General features: G+C 40.1%; 1 protein-coding gene across 2 annotated transcripts in view; it reads left to right on the top strand.

The window, feature by feature from the left end:
- ATF6 (activating transcription factor 6) overlaps window positions 1–18,744 on the top strand; it is a 250,627-nt gene extending 231,883 nt beyond the window's left edge. For both annotated transcript variants that reach the window (XM_055401458.2, XM_088835977.1), the window contains exon 16: window positions 13,518–18,744. In XM_055401458.2, the coding sequence (XP_055257433.2) occupies window positions 13,518–13,726 (209 nt within the window). In that variant the 3' untranslated portion in view covers window positions 13,727–18,744. The remainder of the gene's footprint in view (window positions 1–13,517) is intronic.
- The last annotated feature ends 1,378 nt before the right edge of the window (window positions 18,745–20,122 follow it).

The raw sequence follows: 20,122 nt of genomic DNA on the forward strand, positions 1-20,122 counted from the left end.
CATAACTAGCAAGTATAAAGAACAGCCTTCTTAACCATGTTCTGTATTTTTCATTGTCTGCTGGAAAGAGATGTTGTTAATTCCAGATATGTAGTGGTGAATGAAACAGACATATTCTTTGAGTTTATGGAGTTGATGGTCTAGTAGGGGAGGCATATATTCATAAACAAGTAAATAAGCCAGTGTTTAATTATATGTTGTGATAAGTGCTATGAAGGAAAATAACTGATGTGATTTGAGGATGCTACTTGAGTTTTGGTAGTAAGAAGAAAGGCTTTTCTGAGGAAATGCACTTGTTTGATGTTTTACCAATATTTTAAATGTGATTTTGTTGCTTTTGAAACACTCCTATAAGCTGCTTAAAGAGAGAAATCTCATTTTCTTATGTAATTCCTTACAGTTTAAGGCACTTAGTAAATGTTGGTGGACAGTTTTGTGACCCATGATATAGTGTCCATTTTCCTTTAGAAAATTCTCCCTCTGTTTAATTTGGATACAGAAAATAGGATCTGAATGCTTTTAAGAGTCTGTAACCATGCCTGGCCTATAGTTAGTATGTAAACATTTGTTGAACGAATGAATGAAGATTACAAACTGAGTTTGGTTTCTCAGTTAAAAGTATTCTTGGTGATCAGATAAAGCCACAGATCTACTCTTTTCCTTCACGTTCATCATTCTTTTTATAAAATTTTTATTGAAGTATAGTTGATTTACAATTCTGTGTTAGTTTCAGGTATACAGCAAAATGAATCAGTTATACGTATATCTACTCTTTTTTTTTTTCATTTTCTTTTCTCATAAAGGATGTTACAGAGTATTGAATAGAGTTCCCTGGGCTATGCAGTAGCTGTTTTATATATGGGGGCTTCCCTAGTGGCTGAGATGGTACAGAATCTACCTGCAGTGTGGCAGACCTGGGTTTGATCCCTGGGTCAGGAAGATCCCCTGGAGAAGGGAATGGCAACCCCCTCCAGTATTCTTGCCTGGAGAATCCCATGGACAGAAGAGACTGGCGGGTTACAGTCCATGGGGTCGCAAAGAGTCAGACACGACTGAGCAACTACAATTTCACTTTCATTTTATATATAGAAGTGTGTGTATGTCAGTCTCCCAATTTATCTGTCCTCTCCCCTTTCCCCCCCGGTAACAAGTTTGTTTCTACAAGTGACTCTATTTCTGTTTTATAAGTAAGTTCATTTGTACCTTTTTTGTTAACATTCCACATATAAGCCATATCATATACGATTTGTCTGTCTTTGTCTGAACTCTTCACTCAGTATAACAGTCTCTACGTCCATCCATGTTGCTGCAAGTGACACTGTTTTGTTCTTTTTTGCAGCTGAGTAATATCCTATTGTACATATGGGCCACATCTTCTTCAGTTATGTCTTGGCTATGGTAAATAGTGCAGCAGTAAACATCAGAATGCATGTATCTTATACTACAGTTTTCTCCAGATACATGCCAAGGAGTGGGATTGCTGGATCATACAGTAGTTCTATATTTAGTTTTTTAAGTTCAGTTCAGTTACTCAGTCATGTCTGACTCTTTGTAACCCAGCATGCCAGGACTGTAGCACGCAAGGCTTCCCATCTGTCACCAACTCCCAGAGCTTGCTTAAACTCATGTCAATTGAGTCAGTGATGCCATCCAATCATCTCATCCTCTGTCATCCCCTCCTCCTCCTGCCTTCAATCTTTCCCAGCATCAGGGTCTTTTCAAATGAGTCAGTTCTTTGCCTCAGGTGGCCAAAGTACTGGAGCTTCAGCTTCAGCATCAGTCCTTCCAATGAATATTCAGGACTCATTTCCTTTAGGATGGACTGGTTGGATGTCCTTGCAGTCCAAGGGACTCTCGAGACTCTTCTCCAACACCATAGTTCAAAAGCATCAGTTCTTCAGCACTCAACCTTCTTTATGGTCCAACTTTCACATCCATACGTGACTACTGAAAAAACCATAGTTTTGAATATAGAGACCTTTGTCGGTAAAGTAGTGTCTCTTCTTTTTAATATGCTGTCTAGGTTGGTCATAGCTTTTCTTCAAAGGAGCAAGTGCCTTTTAATTTCATGGCTGCAGTCACCATCTGCAGTGATTTTAGAGCCCAAGAAAATAGTCTGTCACTGTTTCCATCATTTCCCCATCTGTTTGCCATGAAGTGATGGGACTAGGTTGCCATGATCCTAGTTTTTTGAATATTGAGTTTTAAGCCACCTCTTTCACTCTCCTCTTTTACTTTCATCAAGAGGCTCTTTAATTCCTCTTCAGTTTCTGCCATAAGGGTGGTGTCATCTGTATATCTGAGGTTATTGATATTTCTCCTGCCAGTCTTGATTGCAGCTTGTGCTTCTCCAGCCTGGCATTTTACATGATGTACTCAGCATATAAGTTAAATAAGCAGGGTGACAATATACAGCCTTGACATACTCCTTTCCCGATTTGGAACCAGTCTGTTGTTCCATGTCCGGTTGTAACTGTTGCTTCTTGACCTGCATACAGATTTCTCAAGAGGCAGGTAAGGTGATCTGGTAGTCCCACAGTTTGTTGTGATCCACACACAAAGGCTTTAGTATAGTCAATGAAGCAGAAGTAGATGTTTATCTGGAATTTTCTTGCTTTCTCTACGATCTAACTGATATTGGCAATTTGATCTCTGCTTCCTCTGCCTTTTCTAAATCCAACTTGAACATCTGCAAGTTCTCAGTTCACGCACTGTTGAAGCCTAACTTGGAGAATATTGAACATTACTTTGCTAGTATGTGAGAAGAGTACAGTTGTGCGGTTGTTTGAACATTCTTCGGCATTGCCTTTCTTTGGGATTGGGATGGAAAGGAACCTCCATACTGTCCTTCATAGTGGTTATACCAATTTACATTCCCACCACCATTATAGGATGATTCCCTTTTCTCCATACTCTCTCTAGCATTTATTCTTTGCAGATTTTTTGATGATGGCCACTCTGACTGGTATGAGATGATACCTCACTATAGTTTTGATTTGTATTTCTCCAATAATAGGTGATGTTGGATCATCTTTTCATGTGCTTTATAGCCATCAGTATATCTTTGGAGAAATGGCTATTTAAATCTTCCAGCTCTTTTTTGATTAGGTTATTTGTTGGTTTTTTATTGAGCTGCATGGGCTGTTTGTATATTTTGGAGATTATTTGCAAATGAAGGGAATTATTTTCTCCCATTCTCTGGGTTCATGCCCATCCTTTTTAACACACATGTTCCCATCATTTTTTCCCCAAGAGTACCATTTGGTTTCAGGACTCCATCTGTCTTGTCTGCAAATAAACTCCAAAATTACAGTTCTAACTGTGTTTTCTCCTGCCAATCAGTCCTCGCCCCTATTTCCTACTGCTTGCCTGTTCTCTCCACTAAAATGTCATGGAATCTCAGACATGTATATATGTTCAATTTCTCCCTTGATAGTTGCATGGCTCACTCCTCACCTTCTGAGGTCCTTATTCAAAAGTCACCTTCTCAGTGAAGCCTCCACCAGGCACCACATCTAAACTGCAAGCCACTCCTCACACCGCTACCCTCACTCCCTAACCAGCCTCGGTGCTTTGTTTTTACCCATACCACTTATTTAACATTCTGTGTACTTAACTTTTCCTTCCAATGAACACCTAGATTATTTATTTTCTGTCTCCACCCTCACTTTCACCTTTTATAAGGGTTAAACTCTATGAGAATAAGATTTTTTTTCCTGTTTTGTTCACTTCTGTATCCTCAGTGCCTGGCACATGGTAGGAATTCAGTACCTATTTGTTGAATGGATAAATATATATAATGTTCAAGCATTATAAATATAATGCTTATACTGTATTAGCATACACAGTGAACAAGTCAGGTGCTTGAACCAGTACATACTATGACTGGGAATGCAACAGCTACAAAGCAAACTGATACTAGAGTTTCCTGATAGTGACCCAGATACTAAGAGTGTACTTGCCATTGGTGATGTGATTTCCTGAAATGATGATAAACAAATCTCAATTAAGTTAAAAATAATAATAATAATATTCCCAACATAGTGGAGTGGTTTGTAAGAACGTATTCTAAAGACACTCTATCTTTGAACTTCCTGCTCTGCCATTTCCTTGTTGTATAGCTAGTTGCATGACATTTCTATGCTCCAGTTTTCTCATCTATAAAATGGGAATAATAATGCCTGAATTAGGAGGTTGTTTTGAGTATTAGATGAACAGTGTCTAGCAAACCAAACTACTAAATGTTATTAAGTAAATTATTCAGTAGTTTTCCTAGAAATTTAGTATATATAAAAACCCATGTAAAAAATGCTTTATATTTAAATATAAAACAGTGAGTTTATTAATATAGTAATAATCAGGTTTCTTTAGCCTACACAAACATTGTATGAGATATAGGACAGTTTTGCAAGGGACTGTTCCTGTGCATGACAGACTGTTCAGCCTCCTGACCCCTGCCCATTAAGTTTTAGTAGTTCCCTTCAATCATCATGACCACTACATGTCTTCCTTAAGGGTTCGTGGGTTGTATATACATTATTGTAGGCCCATACATTTTTTAGATGAAATTATTATAGATCTTCTAACTAGGTAAGTTCTTTCTCATCTGTCTCCCCATTGTTCAGAAATATAACAATCATGTAATATTTAACAGATTTTATTCATACCTCTCTTTCTAAAACTATTCTGAAAGACTGAAGAGGAGAGAACACATCCAAATTCATTCTGCGAGGCCACCATTACCCCAATACCAAAATCAGACAAAGATACTATGAAAAAAGAAAATCACAGGGCAACATTTCTGATGACTATAAATGCAAAAATCTACAACGAAGTATTAGCAAACCAAATTCAATAATATGTAAAAAGGATCATTTACCATGATCAAGTGGGATTTATCCCAGGAATGGAAGGATGGCTCAATATCTGCAAATCAATTAATGTAGTACATCACATTAACAAAATGAAGACTAAAAATCACATGATTATCTTAACAGATGCAGAAGCATTTGACAAAATTCAATATCCATTCATGATAAAAACTCTCATCACAGTGAATATAGTGGGAACATATCTAAACATAATAAAGGCCATTTATGACAAACCCACAGTTAATATATTCAACAAGAAAAGCTGAAAGTTTTTCCTGTAAACTCAGGAATAAGGTAAGGATGCCAACTCTTAACACTTCTATTTAACACAGTGTTGGAAGTTCTAACCATATTAATCAGACAAAATATAAAAGGCATACAAATTGGATGGGAAGAAGTAAAACTCTCACTACTATGATATGACACTGTATGTACAAAACCCTGAAATCTCTACCAAAAAACTAATAAATGAGTTCAGTCAGTTACAGGATACAAGATTAATTAAAGAAATATTTTGTTTCCCTACATACTAATAATGAACTATCAGAAGGAGAATTCTGGAAAACAATCCTATCTACAATTGCATCAAAAAGAATAAAATTCCTAGCAACAAATTTAAACCAAGGAGGTTAAAAGACCTGTACCCTGAAAACTATAAGTTATTGATGAAGGAAATTGAACACAGTACAGATAAGTGTAAAGACATTCAATGTTCATGAGTTGGAAGAATTAATCTTGTTAAAATGACCATACTACCCAAAGCAATCTATCAAAGTAGTTATGACATTTTTCACAGGACTAGAACAAACAATTCTAAAAATTTTACATGGAACCACCAAAGACCTCAAATAGTCAAAGCAACTTGAGAAGAAAGAAGAAAGCTGGAGGCATCACACTTCTTGACTTCAGACTGTACTACAAAGCTATAGTCATCAAAACAGTATGGTTCTGTGTACAGATAGATAGATCAGTGGGACAGAATAGAGAGCCCAGAAACAGATCCACACATTTATGGCAAATTAATCTATGACAAGAGAGGCAAGAATATACAATGGAGAAAAGACAGTGTCTTCATTAAGTGGTGCTGGGAAAATGGCACAGTTACATGTAAAAAAATTAAAGGAGAACATTCTCTAGTACTGTATATAAAAACAAACTCAAAATGGATTAAAAACTTAAATGTAAGACTGGAAACCATAAAAACTCCTAGAAGTAAACATAGGCAGAACACTCTTTGACAAAAATTGTAGTACTATTTTTTAGGCTCGGTCGCCTAAAGCAAAGGAAATAAAAGCAGAAGTAAATAAATGGGACCTAATTAGGGGAAACAGTGGAAACAGTGTCAGACTTTATTTTTGGGGGCTCCAAAATCACTGCAGATGCTGATTGCAGCCATGAAATTAAAAGACGCTTACTCCTTGGAAGGAAAGTTATGACCAACCTAGATAGCATATTAAAAAGCAGAGACATTACTTTGCCAACCAAGGTCCACTAGTCAAGGCTATGGTTTTTCCAGTGGTCATGTATGGATGTGAGAGTTGGACTGTGAAGAAAGCTGATCACCGAAGAATTGATGCTTTTGAACTGTGGTGTTGGAGAAGACTCTTGAGAGTCCCTTGGACTGTAAGGAGATCCAACCAGTCCATTCTAAAGGAGATCAGTCCTGGGTGTTCATTGGAAGGACTGATGCTAAAGCTGAAGCTCCAATACTTTGGCCACCTCATGCGAAGAGTTGATTCACTAGAAAAGACTGATGCTGGGAGGGATTGGGGGCGGGAGGAGAAGGGGCCGACAGAGAATGAGATGGCTGGATGGCATCACCGACTCTGTGGACATGAGTTTGAGTGAACTCCGGGAGTTGGTGATGGTCAGGGAGGCCTGGCGTTCTGTGATTCACGGGGTCGCAAAGAGTCGGACAAGACTGAGCGACTGAACTGAACTAAACTTAAAAGCTTTTGCATAACAAAGGAAACCATCAACTAAATGAAGACAACCTTTTTGGGAGAAAACAGGAGAATAGGAGAAAATATTTGCAGTGATATGACCAGTAAGGGGTTAATATCCAAAATATATATAAACAGCTCATAACAATTCAATGTTGAAAAAGCAAACAGCCCAGATAAAAAAATGCAGAGGACCTGAATAGACATTTTTCCAAAGAAGACATACAGATGCCCAACAAGCACCTGAAAAACGTTCAGCATCATGGATTATTAGAGAAATGCGAATCAAAACCTCACACCTGTCAAAATGGTTGTCATCAAAAAGACCACAGATAACAAATGTTGGCGAGGATGTGGAGAAAAGAGAACCCTTGTACGCTGTTGGTGGGAATGTAAATTGGTGCAGCCACTATGGAAAACAACATGGAGTGTCTAAAGAAACTAAAACTACCATATGATCTAGCAATTCCCCTTCTGAGTGTATATCTGAGGAAAATGAAAACATTAATTCAAAAGAACACATGCACCTCAGTGTTGAGAGCATTATTCACATTAGTCAAGATATGAAGGCAATCTAGGTCCATCAGCAGATGAATGCATAAAGAAAATATGGTATATGTAGCTGCAACAGAATACTACTCAGCCATGAAAAAGAATGAAATGTTGCCATTTGCAACAGCATGGATGGACCTGAAGAGTATTCATTTCAGTTCAGTTCAGTCTCTCAGTCATGTCCGACTCTTTGCGCCCCCATGAATCACAGCACGCCAGGCCTCCCTGTCCATCACCAACTCCCGGAGTTCACTCAAACTCATGTCCATAGAGTCGGTGATGCCATCTAGACGTCTCATCCTCTGTCATACCCCTCTCCTCCTGACCCCAATCCCTCCCAGCATCAGAGTCTTTTCCAGTGAGTTAACTCATCGCATGAGGTGGCCAAAGTATTGGAGCTTCAGTTTTAGCATCAGTCCTTCCAATGAACACCCAGGACTGATCTCCTTTAGAATGGACTGGTTGGATCTCCTTGCAGTCCAAGGGACTCTCAAGAGTATTCTCCAACACCACAGTTCAAAAGCATCAACTCTTTGGCACTCAGCTTTCTTTATAGTCCAACTCTCACATCCATACATGACCACTGGAAAAACCATAGCCTTGACTAGACGGACGTTTTTAGGCTAGTGAAATAAATCAGACAGAGAAAGACGAATACTGTATGTTATATGTGGAATATAAAAAATAAAATGACTGAATATAATAAGACAGAAACAGACTTCCAGATATGGAGAATGAAGTAGTGGTTTCCAGTGGGGAGAGAAAAGGTAAAGGTAGGGAATAAAGTAGAAACCACTATGTATAAAATAAATAAGCTACAAGCATAGAGAATATAGCCAATATTTTATAATAACTTTAAATGGAATATAATCTATAAAAATATTGAATCATTATGTCATACAATTGAAATTTATGTAATAGAGCAAATCAACTATACTTCAATAAAAAATAAATAAGTACACATGTATTTTTTAAATGTTTAACAAATTCTGGTTTGTCTTATAGTTAAATATGTCAAGCCCCTCCCACTGTCCCTCCCTGCCTTCGGACACTCACAGCCTGAAATCTCTCCACTGTTAGAGAATCGGCAAAGGGCAGACAATAGTAGTTACTGGGATCTCTTTGCTCCTGCAGGTGTTCTTCCTTATGTTTCTGGAAAGAGTCAAGTTGGAAGTGTATTTTATGTTTCCATCTGCAGTATGCCTGCCTGCTAAGTCACTTCAGTCGTGTCCAACTCTGCGACCCCATGGACTGTAGCCTGTCAGGCTCCTCTGTCCATGGGGATTCTCCAGACAAGAAAAATGGAGTGGGTTGCCCTGCCCTCCTCTAAGGAATCTTCCCGACCCAGAGATCAAACCTGCGTCTCTTATGACCCGTACATCAGCAGGTGGCTCCTTTACCAGCAGTGTCAGCTGGGAAGCCCGTCTGCAGTATGACTATTGAAAGGTTCCAGCTCTACCAGAGGTCCCCTACCTGCTATCTTCAAAAATGCTAGACATTTTTAAAAAGAGCCAAACCTCTTTTCTGTCAGTATTTTAACATATTCAGTGACATGGAACATTTATATGTTGATTATAAAGAAAAAGATCAATATTGGAGTTTTCATAGAAGGTTCTTAGAAGAAGTTCTTGAAACAGGAATAACACTGAAACATATACACTACCACATATGAAATAGATAACCAGTGTGAGTTTGATGTATGAGGCAGGGCATCCAAAGCCGGTGCTCTGTGACATCCTGGAGGTATAGAGTGGGGAGGGAAGATGAGAGGGGGTTCAGGATAGAGGGGCCATATCTATACCTATGGCTGATTCATATTGATGTATGGCAAAAAACCGTCACAATATTGTAAAGTAATTATGCTACAATTAAATTAATTTTTTAAAAAAGAAGTTGAATGGAGAATTAGGGTAGAAGAGTAAAAAGAGCTTTTTAATTGTTTTTCCAGTGCATGGTGCACTGGGACGGTCAAAACCAGGACGTATGTGATATTTTCCCACTTTATTGTTCATTCTGTCCCCACCTTCCATTCCCTTTGTCTCCTCTTTCTTACCCCGTTGGGTTTCTTTCCTGATTTTTCAGTTTGTTTGTTTTGGATGAAGTTATCTCTTGTGATCCGTGGAAGGGGGGGATTTTTATTTACCTTCCATGTCCCTCCACACCCCGCAGAATTCAGTCACAAATACCGACAGCCTACTGCCAGTCACCAGCCTAGCTTGCACAGAGCAAGCTGCCTCTTGTTAGGATTAGTGTCTGACTCTGCATAGAAACCTGTTTTCTCATACATAACTTCTTTGCACAGCACTGGTGAAGTCTTGTTTTGTTTTGCTTTTAAATTAAGCTTTCTGTAAAATTCTGAGGTGTTTGAATTCTGTTCACGGGCGAGGCTCTGGTGGATGTGTTCGTCGTCTCCCCGCTAACAGCCTCTTGGCAGCCCATTCTTAATTCGGTTACTGTGCGTTTACAGGCATTCAGAATTTCACGTTGCCGAGAGTTTTTCCACCTCCAGTGTCCAGGCACTGTTTTTCATGCTTTTCCAGTCCTTCTGAGCATTCAGAATCACTTTCTGGTGCTCATGTTTCAAGTCAATCACCTCTTCCTTTTTATTTGCCTGATTAATTTTGAACTTGAAGTATTCATATTTTATACCTTTTTCCTGACTCAGGTCAATGTTTCTTCTCATTGTGTTTACTCCAGAAGGCCCAGAACATAAGGTTAGTTCCATCACTTGTGCAGCACCCAAAAAAAGTGCTTGCCAGTACAAGAGGGAAAGTGAAACTCCACCATTTGTGCTTCATACGATTCCTTTTAGTTCTGTTTTTCCCAAATAGTCACTGTCTTTTTTCATTAAGTACACAAAAAATGTTTTTAGCGATCTTTTCACATAACTCAGCTCTAACAACTCCCCAGTCCAGTGTTTACCTTGTTCTCTCTTGTCAGAAAGCCCATGAGCCGTGATGTTTTCTCTTATTCCAGGGGTGCTGCCCATTAATAATGGAAGCCTGGCCCTTAATGAGAGTGTGCAGTCCTCAGTCTCTCACATCCTGTCTGGATTTTCCTTCAGAGGTTCTTCCTCTCCTTTTTCCCTGAGTCACCAGAATCTTCAGGTCTCATCTCTCCAGTTAGAACCTACCCTGGTGTATGTTATTCACGTGTGCGCGTGCTCAGTCATGTCCAACTGTTGTGACTCCATGGACTGTAGCCCACTAGGGTCCTCCATCCATGGAATTCTCCAGGCAAGAACACTGGAAGTGTGAAGTGAAAGTCACTCAGTCATGTCTGACTCTTTGCGACCCCATGGTCTATATATACAGTCCATGGAATTCTCAGGCCAGAATACCGGAGTACTGGAGTGGGTAACCTTTCCCTTCTCCAGGGCATCTTCCCAACCCAGGGATCGAACCCGCATCTCCTGCATCTCCTGGCAGATTCTTTACCATTGCACCACCTGCAGACCCCTTGTATTATTCACAGTGAGGAGCAAATTTCAGAGTTTCAGAGTCTCTCTGTTGCTCCTGGAAGCAGACTGTGTGCCTGACAGCACAGGGGAAGGGCCTACCAGACCACAAGTTATCATAAGCTGTTTCCCATTCTGTTCTCCTTTAGTTAAAATAATTAGAACCTCATCAGTAATGTTGAGAACATCCCACTCATTATGCAAGGGGGTCAGTACTGAAACCCCCAAAGGACTCTTTTATAGGGTCCCACAGAGTGGACCAAAGAAAAGAAATTACTAGAGCCACTCTTACTTTTTTAGAGGTTGTGGGTAACTTGGGAGTCCTAATGGTATGTCACTTTGAACCCTAAATTATCAGTTTGTCGTTTAGAAGGGCTTCCTAAATTCGGTTTAAGACATTCATATCCTATCTGGTAGAGTCTTCTTCTAGTGTTGCTGGTCATTTCCTTGGCCTCAAAGTTCAGAAAGGAGTGAAGAACAGAGTCCATTTTAAAGCCTCCCAAACCATAGCTAGCCTGAGCCTCCTGGTTGGGCTTAAGATAATGATGCCATTTCAGCCATGGCAGGGGACTCCCAGGTTTTTGGTTTTAGTTTTCCCCAAAACATCTGAACTCATATCACCAGGTTTTTCATCTCTTCCCAATATTTAAGATATTAAAGAACTCCAGTTATCAATATAGCAGGCACGTGGGCTCTGATGACTTCTGCAGGTGGTATGGGCTATATGAGAGAACCTAGTTTTGATCTTAAACTGTCATCTGGGTTCTGAGTCAATCCAGGAAAGTAGTAAAAATTAGTAATGTATATTATGCCTCTTATACACGTGCTTTTCATTATTCGGTCATCTATGCGTATGTGTGTGCGCAATCTTTCAGTTTTTCTAAAAAAGAGGGACCATGGTTCCAAAAGGAAATGACTAGTGTGGTACCTTGGAATCTGAACCCTATCACATGTTCTGAATGTAATAACTCCAAATACGTTAGCAGCTTGTCTTTCTTCCATTGCCTACTTTTTAGAAAAGAAAACACCTGGATAGGGAAACGTTGACTAACTTACAGGCAGTCAGATTTAATTCTCTAAAGATAAGTAAATGATTTGATAGCCACTACAGAGTAGCAGGAGTTGTAAAATTGGAGTTAAAATTCCATAGCAATGGTCTTAAAAAATAAGTAGGGTTAGTTAATATCCAGCAGCAGCTGACTGCTCTTCATCACTAGTAAGGCTGGGAAAGAAGGAAATTAGCTTTAACTGTAATCAAAGAGACTTATAAGACCTGTAGGGGGAAATCCACCATCAGTGGAGACTATTTTAGAATTGAAATAATTAGCCAATAAAAGTTGAAGAATGATGTCTTCTGTTAGCTTTAAAATAGGATATATGATCTGCTCAAGGCACTTAAAGTTGATACCTTATTAGATTTAATAGTTTTTAACCTTTAAGAGGTGTGACCTCATTAAGAATCTGATATAACCTCCCTCTCCAGAAAAATGCTCACACAAATAAAACTTTGCATGTAATTTCAGGGAACTTATGGACTCTCCAAAGTCTTTGCATTAGACCCTGTTTTAAGACACCCTGGATTAGGTGATTTCTGTAAATCTTTTCCCGCCTCGTAAGTGACAGACTCCATAGTTCAGTTTTCCCAAACATAGTGGAATCTGAGGATCAAATGTCAAACTTTGGATTTTCTTCCTCTGGATTTATAATACTTGGCATACATGGTGTAGTAGTAAAAAATAAATAAAAAATAAAAAGGTAAAGGAATAGAAAGAATTCTGCTTTTAAATTCAATTCTTTGTTCTAGAGAAGCCAAATGTTTAATTTAAAAATCACTGGTTGGCTGTGTATCATCTTCATGAAAAGGCAGTGTAGGACTAGGCCTTCGCCAGCATTCTTCCTGATCGCCACACCCAGCTCTGGATTCATGGTTGAAAATGCAAACTGAGATGCCACGTTGACTCTCCAGCCTTCTTCCAAGTTCACACATCCTCTAACTGTATTGCTGTGACTGTTTAGCTGGACTTGAAAGATGCTATCTATTTATAATTCTTCCATCAGTTTTATGCCAAGTTTCATTGACTACAAGTTGGAAAAAACCAACCAGAATTACAAATCAGGGAATAAATTACTATAGCCTTCACTGTATTTTTATGTTCCTAATTTCTAACCCTTAAATGCATAGTTGGGAATATCTTAATGAAATTAGAAATATTACTGATGCATAGGAAAGCAGTCTTGGCCAAGGCCTCCTTACGATTCACATGATATGGTGGTCCCTTTGACAAATTACTCCTCCCACTGTTGAAAGGGAAGGAGAGGACTCAAGTATTCTTCCCCTACACCCACTCCCCTCCCTCTGCATCTGAAATCTCCTTCTCTTCCAGTCGCTGCAGTCATGGTGAGACACTGTGTGGAAAGCATACAAGACACGCCGTGTCTGTGGATAGATAAATTCTGACAGTGCCTGCAGCGCTTACTGAGCCAGTGAAGGTGTTTGGGAACTAGAATTGAGGATAGGACAGCCCATCCCGGCACTGTAGCTCTGATTAGTGACCGATGAATTCTCTCTGTACCCTTGAAAGCGTGTTGACAGTTCACACCTTGGAGCTCATGATGTCTTCCTGGGATTGAAGCTTCTAGCGGAATTTCGCCTTCTGTTGAATATTTATTCCTTGTGTGTATTCCTCTCTGCAGAGAATGTGATCAACGGGCAAGATTACGAAGTGATGATGCAGATTGACTGTCAGGTGATGGACACCAGAATCCTCCACATCAAAAGCTCGTCAGTTCCTCCTTACCTCCGGGATCAGCAGAGGAATCAAACCAACACCTTCTTTGGTTCCCCTCCAGCAGCCCCGGAGGCAGCCCACGTTGTCAGCACCATCCCTGAGTCATTACAGTAGTACCCTGGGGCTACACTGGAAAACTAAGAATGGGACCCTGCCAGACTGGTGAGTGGGTGAGAGAAATGTTTCTTTTTGCCTCGGTGGCAAGCAGAGAACTGCCTCATAATAGAATTCAAGAGATAGAAGAGGAAAAAACGAAGCTGCTCTATTTTTCACCATCTGCCTATCCACTTGAAGAGCACTGAAGCTCAGACACAAGGCAAGCAGCAGTTCTCCAGGGGCATAGGTAGCCCTGCATTCTTCACCGCTGCCTGGGGTAGATTTTTTTTCCTGTACTTTTCTAAATTACTTTTCCCTCTGTATTTGTTTTGCGTTTAAATAGCCATACTCTTTCAAATAAGACCTGCTTCCCCTCTCTGCCGTTTCACTTACAGGTACCTGCTTTCATTTAACAACACACAGATGTTTCCACTGATTAGATCTTTCGTCAACTTAATGCAAACCAATTGTGTATGTATGCTTATTGGAAAGCAAATGTCAGAACCAGCAGAGCCAAAAGCACCCCCAAGAGAGGCAAACCCTTTGGAGTGTTAGGTAAAAGGGAAAATCCTCCGGTGGCAAAGTTTATCTTGGGGTTTGTGGTTCACACCTGAAACGGCTCGAGAACAACTGTATTGCGGGAGAGGGTAGTGAATTTGAGAGAATGAAATGGAAGAGACGGAGGGGGCTTTTTGAAAGAGGGGGTAGCTCCATTAATGCACATATTTAAAACACTGAAAGTTTGATGAGATTGCAGTTTAATTTAAAGCCATTTATTCTGAGGACCGTGGGCCGCTAAGAATTAGCACAGGCATTTATGTCTTTGCTTATCTGATTCAGATCCTCAAAGACCACAAAACAAGTCCTTCATTTTATTGTGGATCTCCACACACTACACACCTTCTATTAATATGATACCCAGTTCAAGTAAGGAGCATGTAGGTGACTTTAAACAAACACGAGTTTTTTCTCTTGAGAATTGACAGGTATTTACTCCTTTAAGACTATGCAGACAGGCAAATTAGATTCCTACTGGTGGAGTGCTTCCCATAATATGGCAGTAATTTTCAGTTCTCCAGTGAAAAGGCAGTGAAGGAATTTAATTATTTTGTCCTCCCATTATTAAAGCAAAAACAAAACAGAAAAATATCTTACTTTGTTCACTTGTACTTTACTTTCTTCTCTGTGATTTCTACCTTTAGCTTCAAAAATGGGTCTTTGACCCTCTCCTCCTCTGAAACTTTTCATTTTCTCAGTAGAGTTCTTATCCGCTTCTTATCCTAATTGACTTGCTTTGGTCAGATTTTTTCCCTTCCATTCCAGACTGTATCAGTCTCTTCCTCCCTGCAAGAAAAGAACAGAGAAAATATATCAGCTCCTCAAGGATTTACATGTAGCCAGTTAGTTTTCTGCCTGTGAATTTATCATGGTTCTTAAATAATTCTGAAGACGTACCAACACTTCTGTCTGGACAGTGATGCTTCTCTGTCTAAGTCAGTTAGATGCTTTTGGAGGAAATCAGTTTAACTCTTGTGAGGGGAAGTAGGGGGCTCTGTTGCTCTGTGCCCTGGGAATCTGGAGTTTGAGAAGTATCAGTAGCCTCCTTTTCTGTATGTACAAACCGTTTTAAATCAGGGCAGCACTCCACTCTGATTTGGCTGTCCTGGGCAATTTTCAGACAAGAGTCACTTCCCCAGGGGACCACTCTTCCTTCTACTGGGTACCAAGACATAGAAGGCAAGTGCCTCGAAGACCTTTAGGTTGCAGGCCAGTCTTCTCCTGGAATGTCTTCTCCCAGCCCTGATCCTTCCCATTCTGTCCCGTGAATTATTCCAAACGAGGCTGCTGCCATGGCTAGTAGTTAGTGGTGACATGGTCATTCCCATTCTGCCAGTCTTCCCCTGGAACTGAGGTAGTCATTACGGTGGATACACATACAAGTGTGCGTGGAGTGATTATAGATGGTGCTTCCTTGCTGTCCTTTGCACTGAATCACACAAGAGCGAACCATCACGTGGAGTTCTTGGTTTGAGCACTCGCTTTTACTTTATCCCTTCACTCCCAGCTTTTCCTGCGCTCATTTTACCAAGTGGCCAGACTGAAGACTTACATGTTGTGTCACCTGAATGCCTCTCTTTCAGGTGGGTTAAGTGTGGATTAAGAGTACCTGTGAAGTGACCATAAAAAGCAGTCTGGGAGCCCTGCCTACTTTCACTCACCGACCCTTCTGCTCCTTGTCATGACCTATTCTGGAACTGATCTTTTTGAGAGGTGGGAACAGGATTCTCCTCAGGGTAAAGTTTCAGGAAATGAGTGAAAGGCGACTGACAAGTGCAAAGAAATATTATACTTTTTAAACTGCTGTCAAGGCTACTGCTAATCCCTGGGCATCATGGTGTTTTTCTTTTAATGCCTGTACGCTAGCTCAAGGTCCTTTAGGAAATGAAAGTTGCTGTGCCTGATGAATAAATTAAGCTGTTCTCTGCCTTAATTGTTGTGGTGAGATTGCCTTTTGGGGATGGCAACCAGGAATTATGGCGGCTGCGTGGATGTATATTTATTTAATTTTTTAATTTATTAAGTCTTTAAGTGGTATTTTGCAAGTTTGTGAGAATATTAGATAAGCTCACGGAGAGGTCAAGTCCGCCTGTTACTAGATGACTGTGCCCTTTGGGGCACTGGTACTTCTCTCTTGGGAAGTGATGGTGAAGGCTTCTGGGCATTTTTTTCCCACCTGGTTGCGACTTTTTAAGGCTTCATGGAAGTAGATGTTCCCTTGTGCTCCCTACTGAGTCAGGTGTCAGGAGCTGCTTCCTCAGGGGCTTAACTCACTCAGCAGAACAGGGACACAGCTCCATTAGGACCACAGCGTGAAATGTCTCTTTCTAAAGTTAGGGTTTGTGAAAGGATCATCTTGAAAGAAATATATTGCTTACCATCCTTGTGGTTTATGTTATTGGGTAGCATTTGTCATTTCACAAGGAAGAAATTCCCTGTGATTATGAAAGCTCAGAGCATCTTCTAATTTAAAAAAAGAAAAAAAAAATGACTCCAGGCTTCAGAACAAAGCTGGCATTTCTTTGCCTTCTCTTGTTAGCAAGTAGACACAGAGGTATTTGAAAGCAGCAACGTTACATGAGTCATTCCTGAGTGTTCTGAATAAACACTACTAGAAACAGACAAGAAATTTGGGATTCAAACTGATGTTTCTAGCATTTTTAAAGAGACACTGTCCCGATTAAGCTTTCCTGGCTGGACTCTGCCTCCCGGGAATGAAGCCCCAGTAGTCACAGCAGTGACACTCTGGTAAGAACTGCTGCTGTGGCATCTGGCGAGATTAAAGCTGGAGAACTCTCAGGCTCTTTGCAGCTTTTGTACTGTTTTCTGATTCTCACTATTTTACTAACCTCAGGTGGTGAAACTTGACAATCAGAGAGAAAAACTTGTAATTATATTTGACTTTCTAACACGTTGCCAAGTTTCAAAGCAGCTTCCACTTTCAACTATTAGAAGTAACCACTTTTACTGAAGAGCCAGAGTTAGAGTCCATGCCCGCTTCAGTCTGACCTCATGGAAATTTTCCACCATGAAAGCCCTCTTTCCACTGCACACTGCTGGGCCAACTCAGCTTCCTGCTTCAGTCATATGACTCAACTTCAAATGAGACCTTGCGTACTATCCTATTGGCTGTTTTCATACAAATTAACCTCTCAAATAAGATTGCTTAATGCCAGAATTGATAGACATTTTTGATCTTCTGTAGACCCCTCCTTCTTTGCCAAATGCTACTTCTGTTAGTCTTGAGTCATTTTAATTTATAGAAATTAGGATCTTCGCTGCTAATATGAATACTAATTATAAATTTTACCTTAAAAGCAGAATAAAGCTTAAAGAGATAAAATGAAGTGTAAGAAATTTTTATTCTTACACCTAATAATATTTGGGAGGGAGCAATTCCTATTTCCCCTCACCCCTAGGGGTTGAGATTGATTTTTAGTTTTCTAGGAAATAGAACATTGGACTACCACCCAAAATGTTGCCAGAGTCCAGATGGAACTATGCACATTAAAAAAACAAAACAAAACACTTTTCTCTTACCTAAAAAAAAGAGTCTGTTCTGTTAACTTATATTTTTAATGACTAAACTTAAAACAAATTTTATTTTGGACAAGACTAGAACTTTTCACAGTTTATTCTAATATCTGTGGGTTCATTATCTGTTAGGTTTTCTGTCAGAACTTATGAAAAGAAGGATGACAGAGGTATCTTGATCAGGAAACTTGTCCTGTGTGTGAATCAGGTCATGGCTAGTCACTATCAAGTAGTGGGCACCATACTCAACATAGTGCTTTGCTACCTTGAAGCCTTAGAGACTTAGCACATTAAAAGACTTTTAATTATATTCAATGGGGAACCAAGGAGTGAGTAAATCATAGTTTATCGTTTGCCACAGTCAACAAACAGCACACTCTCTTGCTGCTTGCCCCCAGTGATGTTGCTGACCATTAGTCAACAAGCAGACCAGGAGGCTTGGCGTATTGCCCAGTAGGATCATCTCAGACAGAGTTTAGCGGGTTGACTTTCGCAGCAGATGTATATTGGACCATTTTAACTCACACTCAACCCTAATTTCTAGGTTAGTCATCTTCATGAGAGATGGTGGGGAAATAGAACTTCAGATGGAAACTGCTCTGTGCTCCTGGCCTTAGAGACACTAGTCACTTGTCATCAGTATGTTGGCAGTATCGTTAGTCTGAGACCAATAGTGCTTCTCCCGCGGAGCCATTAGAACCTGAGGAGGCAGCGTCAGAGACATCGTTTCACCAGGACTCTCTTTCTAAGGTTGTGTCCGTGCTCAGTTAAGAATGGGTTAAAATGTGGAGGAAAGAGGTGCCATTTTCTCCCTTAAATTTTTTGTTTTGTTTGGTTTTCAACACATAAACAATGACAACAGACTATGATATGCTTTTAAGCAAGTCTTTATAATGCAATACTTGTTTTTTGTCTAAAATTCAAATAAAGAATTTTTAAACTTGCTTGGTTTTGTTCTATATGTATAAAGAGAAAAAAAAAAAAAAAGACCCAAAACGAATCTGCAGTGTTAAGTGATTAGTAATGAGAAGGGAAGCCTGACATGGTTTTGTGGCTTGTTACTGTTTAGATGAAACGATGAACTCTTTTCCACTCTTCTTCCCAACCTGGTTAAGTAAAAGTTTCCTTTATTGTGTCCAAATATTTAAACTACAGTCTTACTAAGGGGAAAAACAATCGTCTAAAAACTCATCCTTTGACATTCTACATTAGGAAACCAAGTTACTCAATCACACCAAAGACCTCCTTTCAGCTTGGAATGACATGTCTCCATCCATGAATATTTCTCTGCAGACTGACAGCACAGAATCCATCTGGGAACAATCAGTGTAGGCATTTACTGAGGACCCAGGGCATGCCTCAGACCCTGCTCTGTGTTCACTACCTTTTATCTTATCTCAATCCTCCTGCAACTCATTTCCTACAGTGTGTACCTAACTAGTCAGCAGCAGACCCAGTATTGGGACCCAAGTGTTTAACTCAGTGCACGGATTCTTATTTGCTCTATTGCTCCCCTTCCTGAGGCATAGATCGAGCATAGGTACATGCCCTAAAGGAGCCTGTGGGGCCAGGTACACAAATATACAAAATTACAGTCACATCAGGGTTCTCTTACAGGCAAAACTACGTTTCTTTCCTAAGATACCTTATCAGGCTTCTTTGGAAAGTAAGACCTCAAATCCCCTCTTCTGCAGAGAAGGTCAGTGCACGTTGGAGGGTAGGGGCCTGAGTAGCAGAAGAAGAAAAGCTACAGGACTTGGTGTCTGGATTCTGGAGCTTCTCAGGGACTCATGAGAAGATTCCTTGGCCACAGGAGGGCAAAAAAGACTTCACACTGCTCAATGTGCTAAAATGTGAATCCTCTTCGTTGTCTCAAATATTCAGTGAAAGCCTGTTGCACGCACGCCTTTGAGTCAGTGTTGTTTGAGGGAGTGAAAGAATGGAAATAGGATGTAATGTGGTCTGACTGGTGCAGAAGAAAAGCTTGCAGACAGTAAAGCAAGATAGTTCATAAATGGAAGATCGATGAAGCAGCAGAAGTGAACAGGGAAATATCACCCGCCCATACCCTTGCCCTCACAGGACCCTGCCACCAAATCATTATGTGATTGTCCCTCCAGGACTTCCCACTGTATGTGGGATAATGTTCAAGCCAATTTCGGGGTCTCAAAGGATAACCACAACTGACATTTTGATTACACAATACATGGTGCCTGAAATAGAGGGCACTTCTATCATATAATCTGCAATTTATCAAACTAGTCCTTTTTTGTTAGAAATTTAAACCACTTCCAATGTTTTGCTAACCATAGGAAATCTGCA

Source organism: Moschus berezovskii, chromosome 4 (assembly GCF_049115385.1).
Source record: "Moschus berezovskii isolate FMDL1 chromosome 4, NW_MosBer_1.0, whole genome shotgun sequence".
NCBI lineage: Eukaryota > Metazoa > Chordata > Mammalia > Artiodactyla > Moschidae > Moschus > Moschus berezovskii.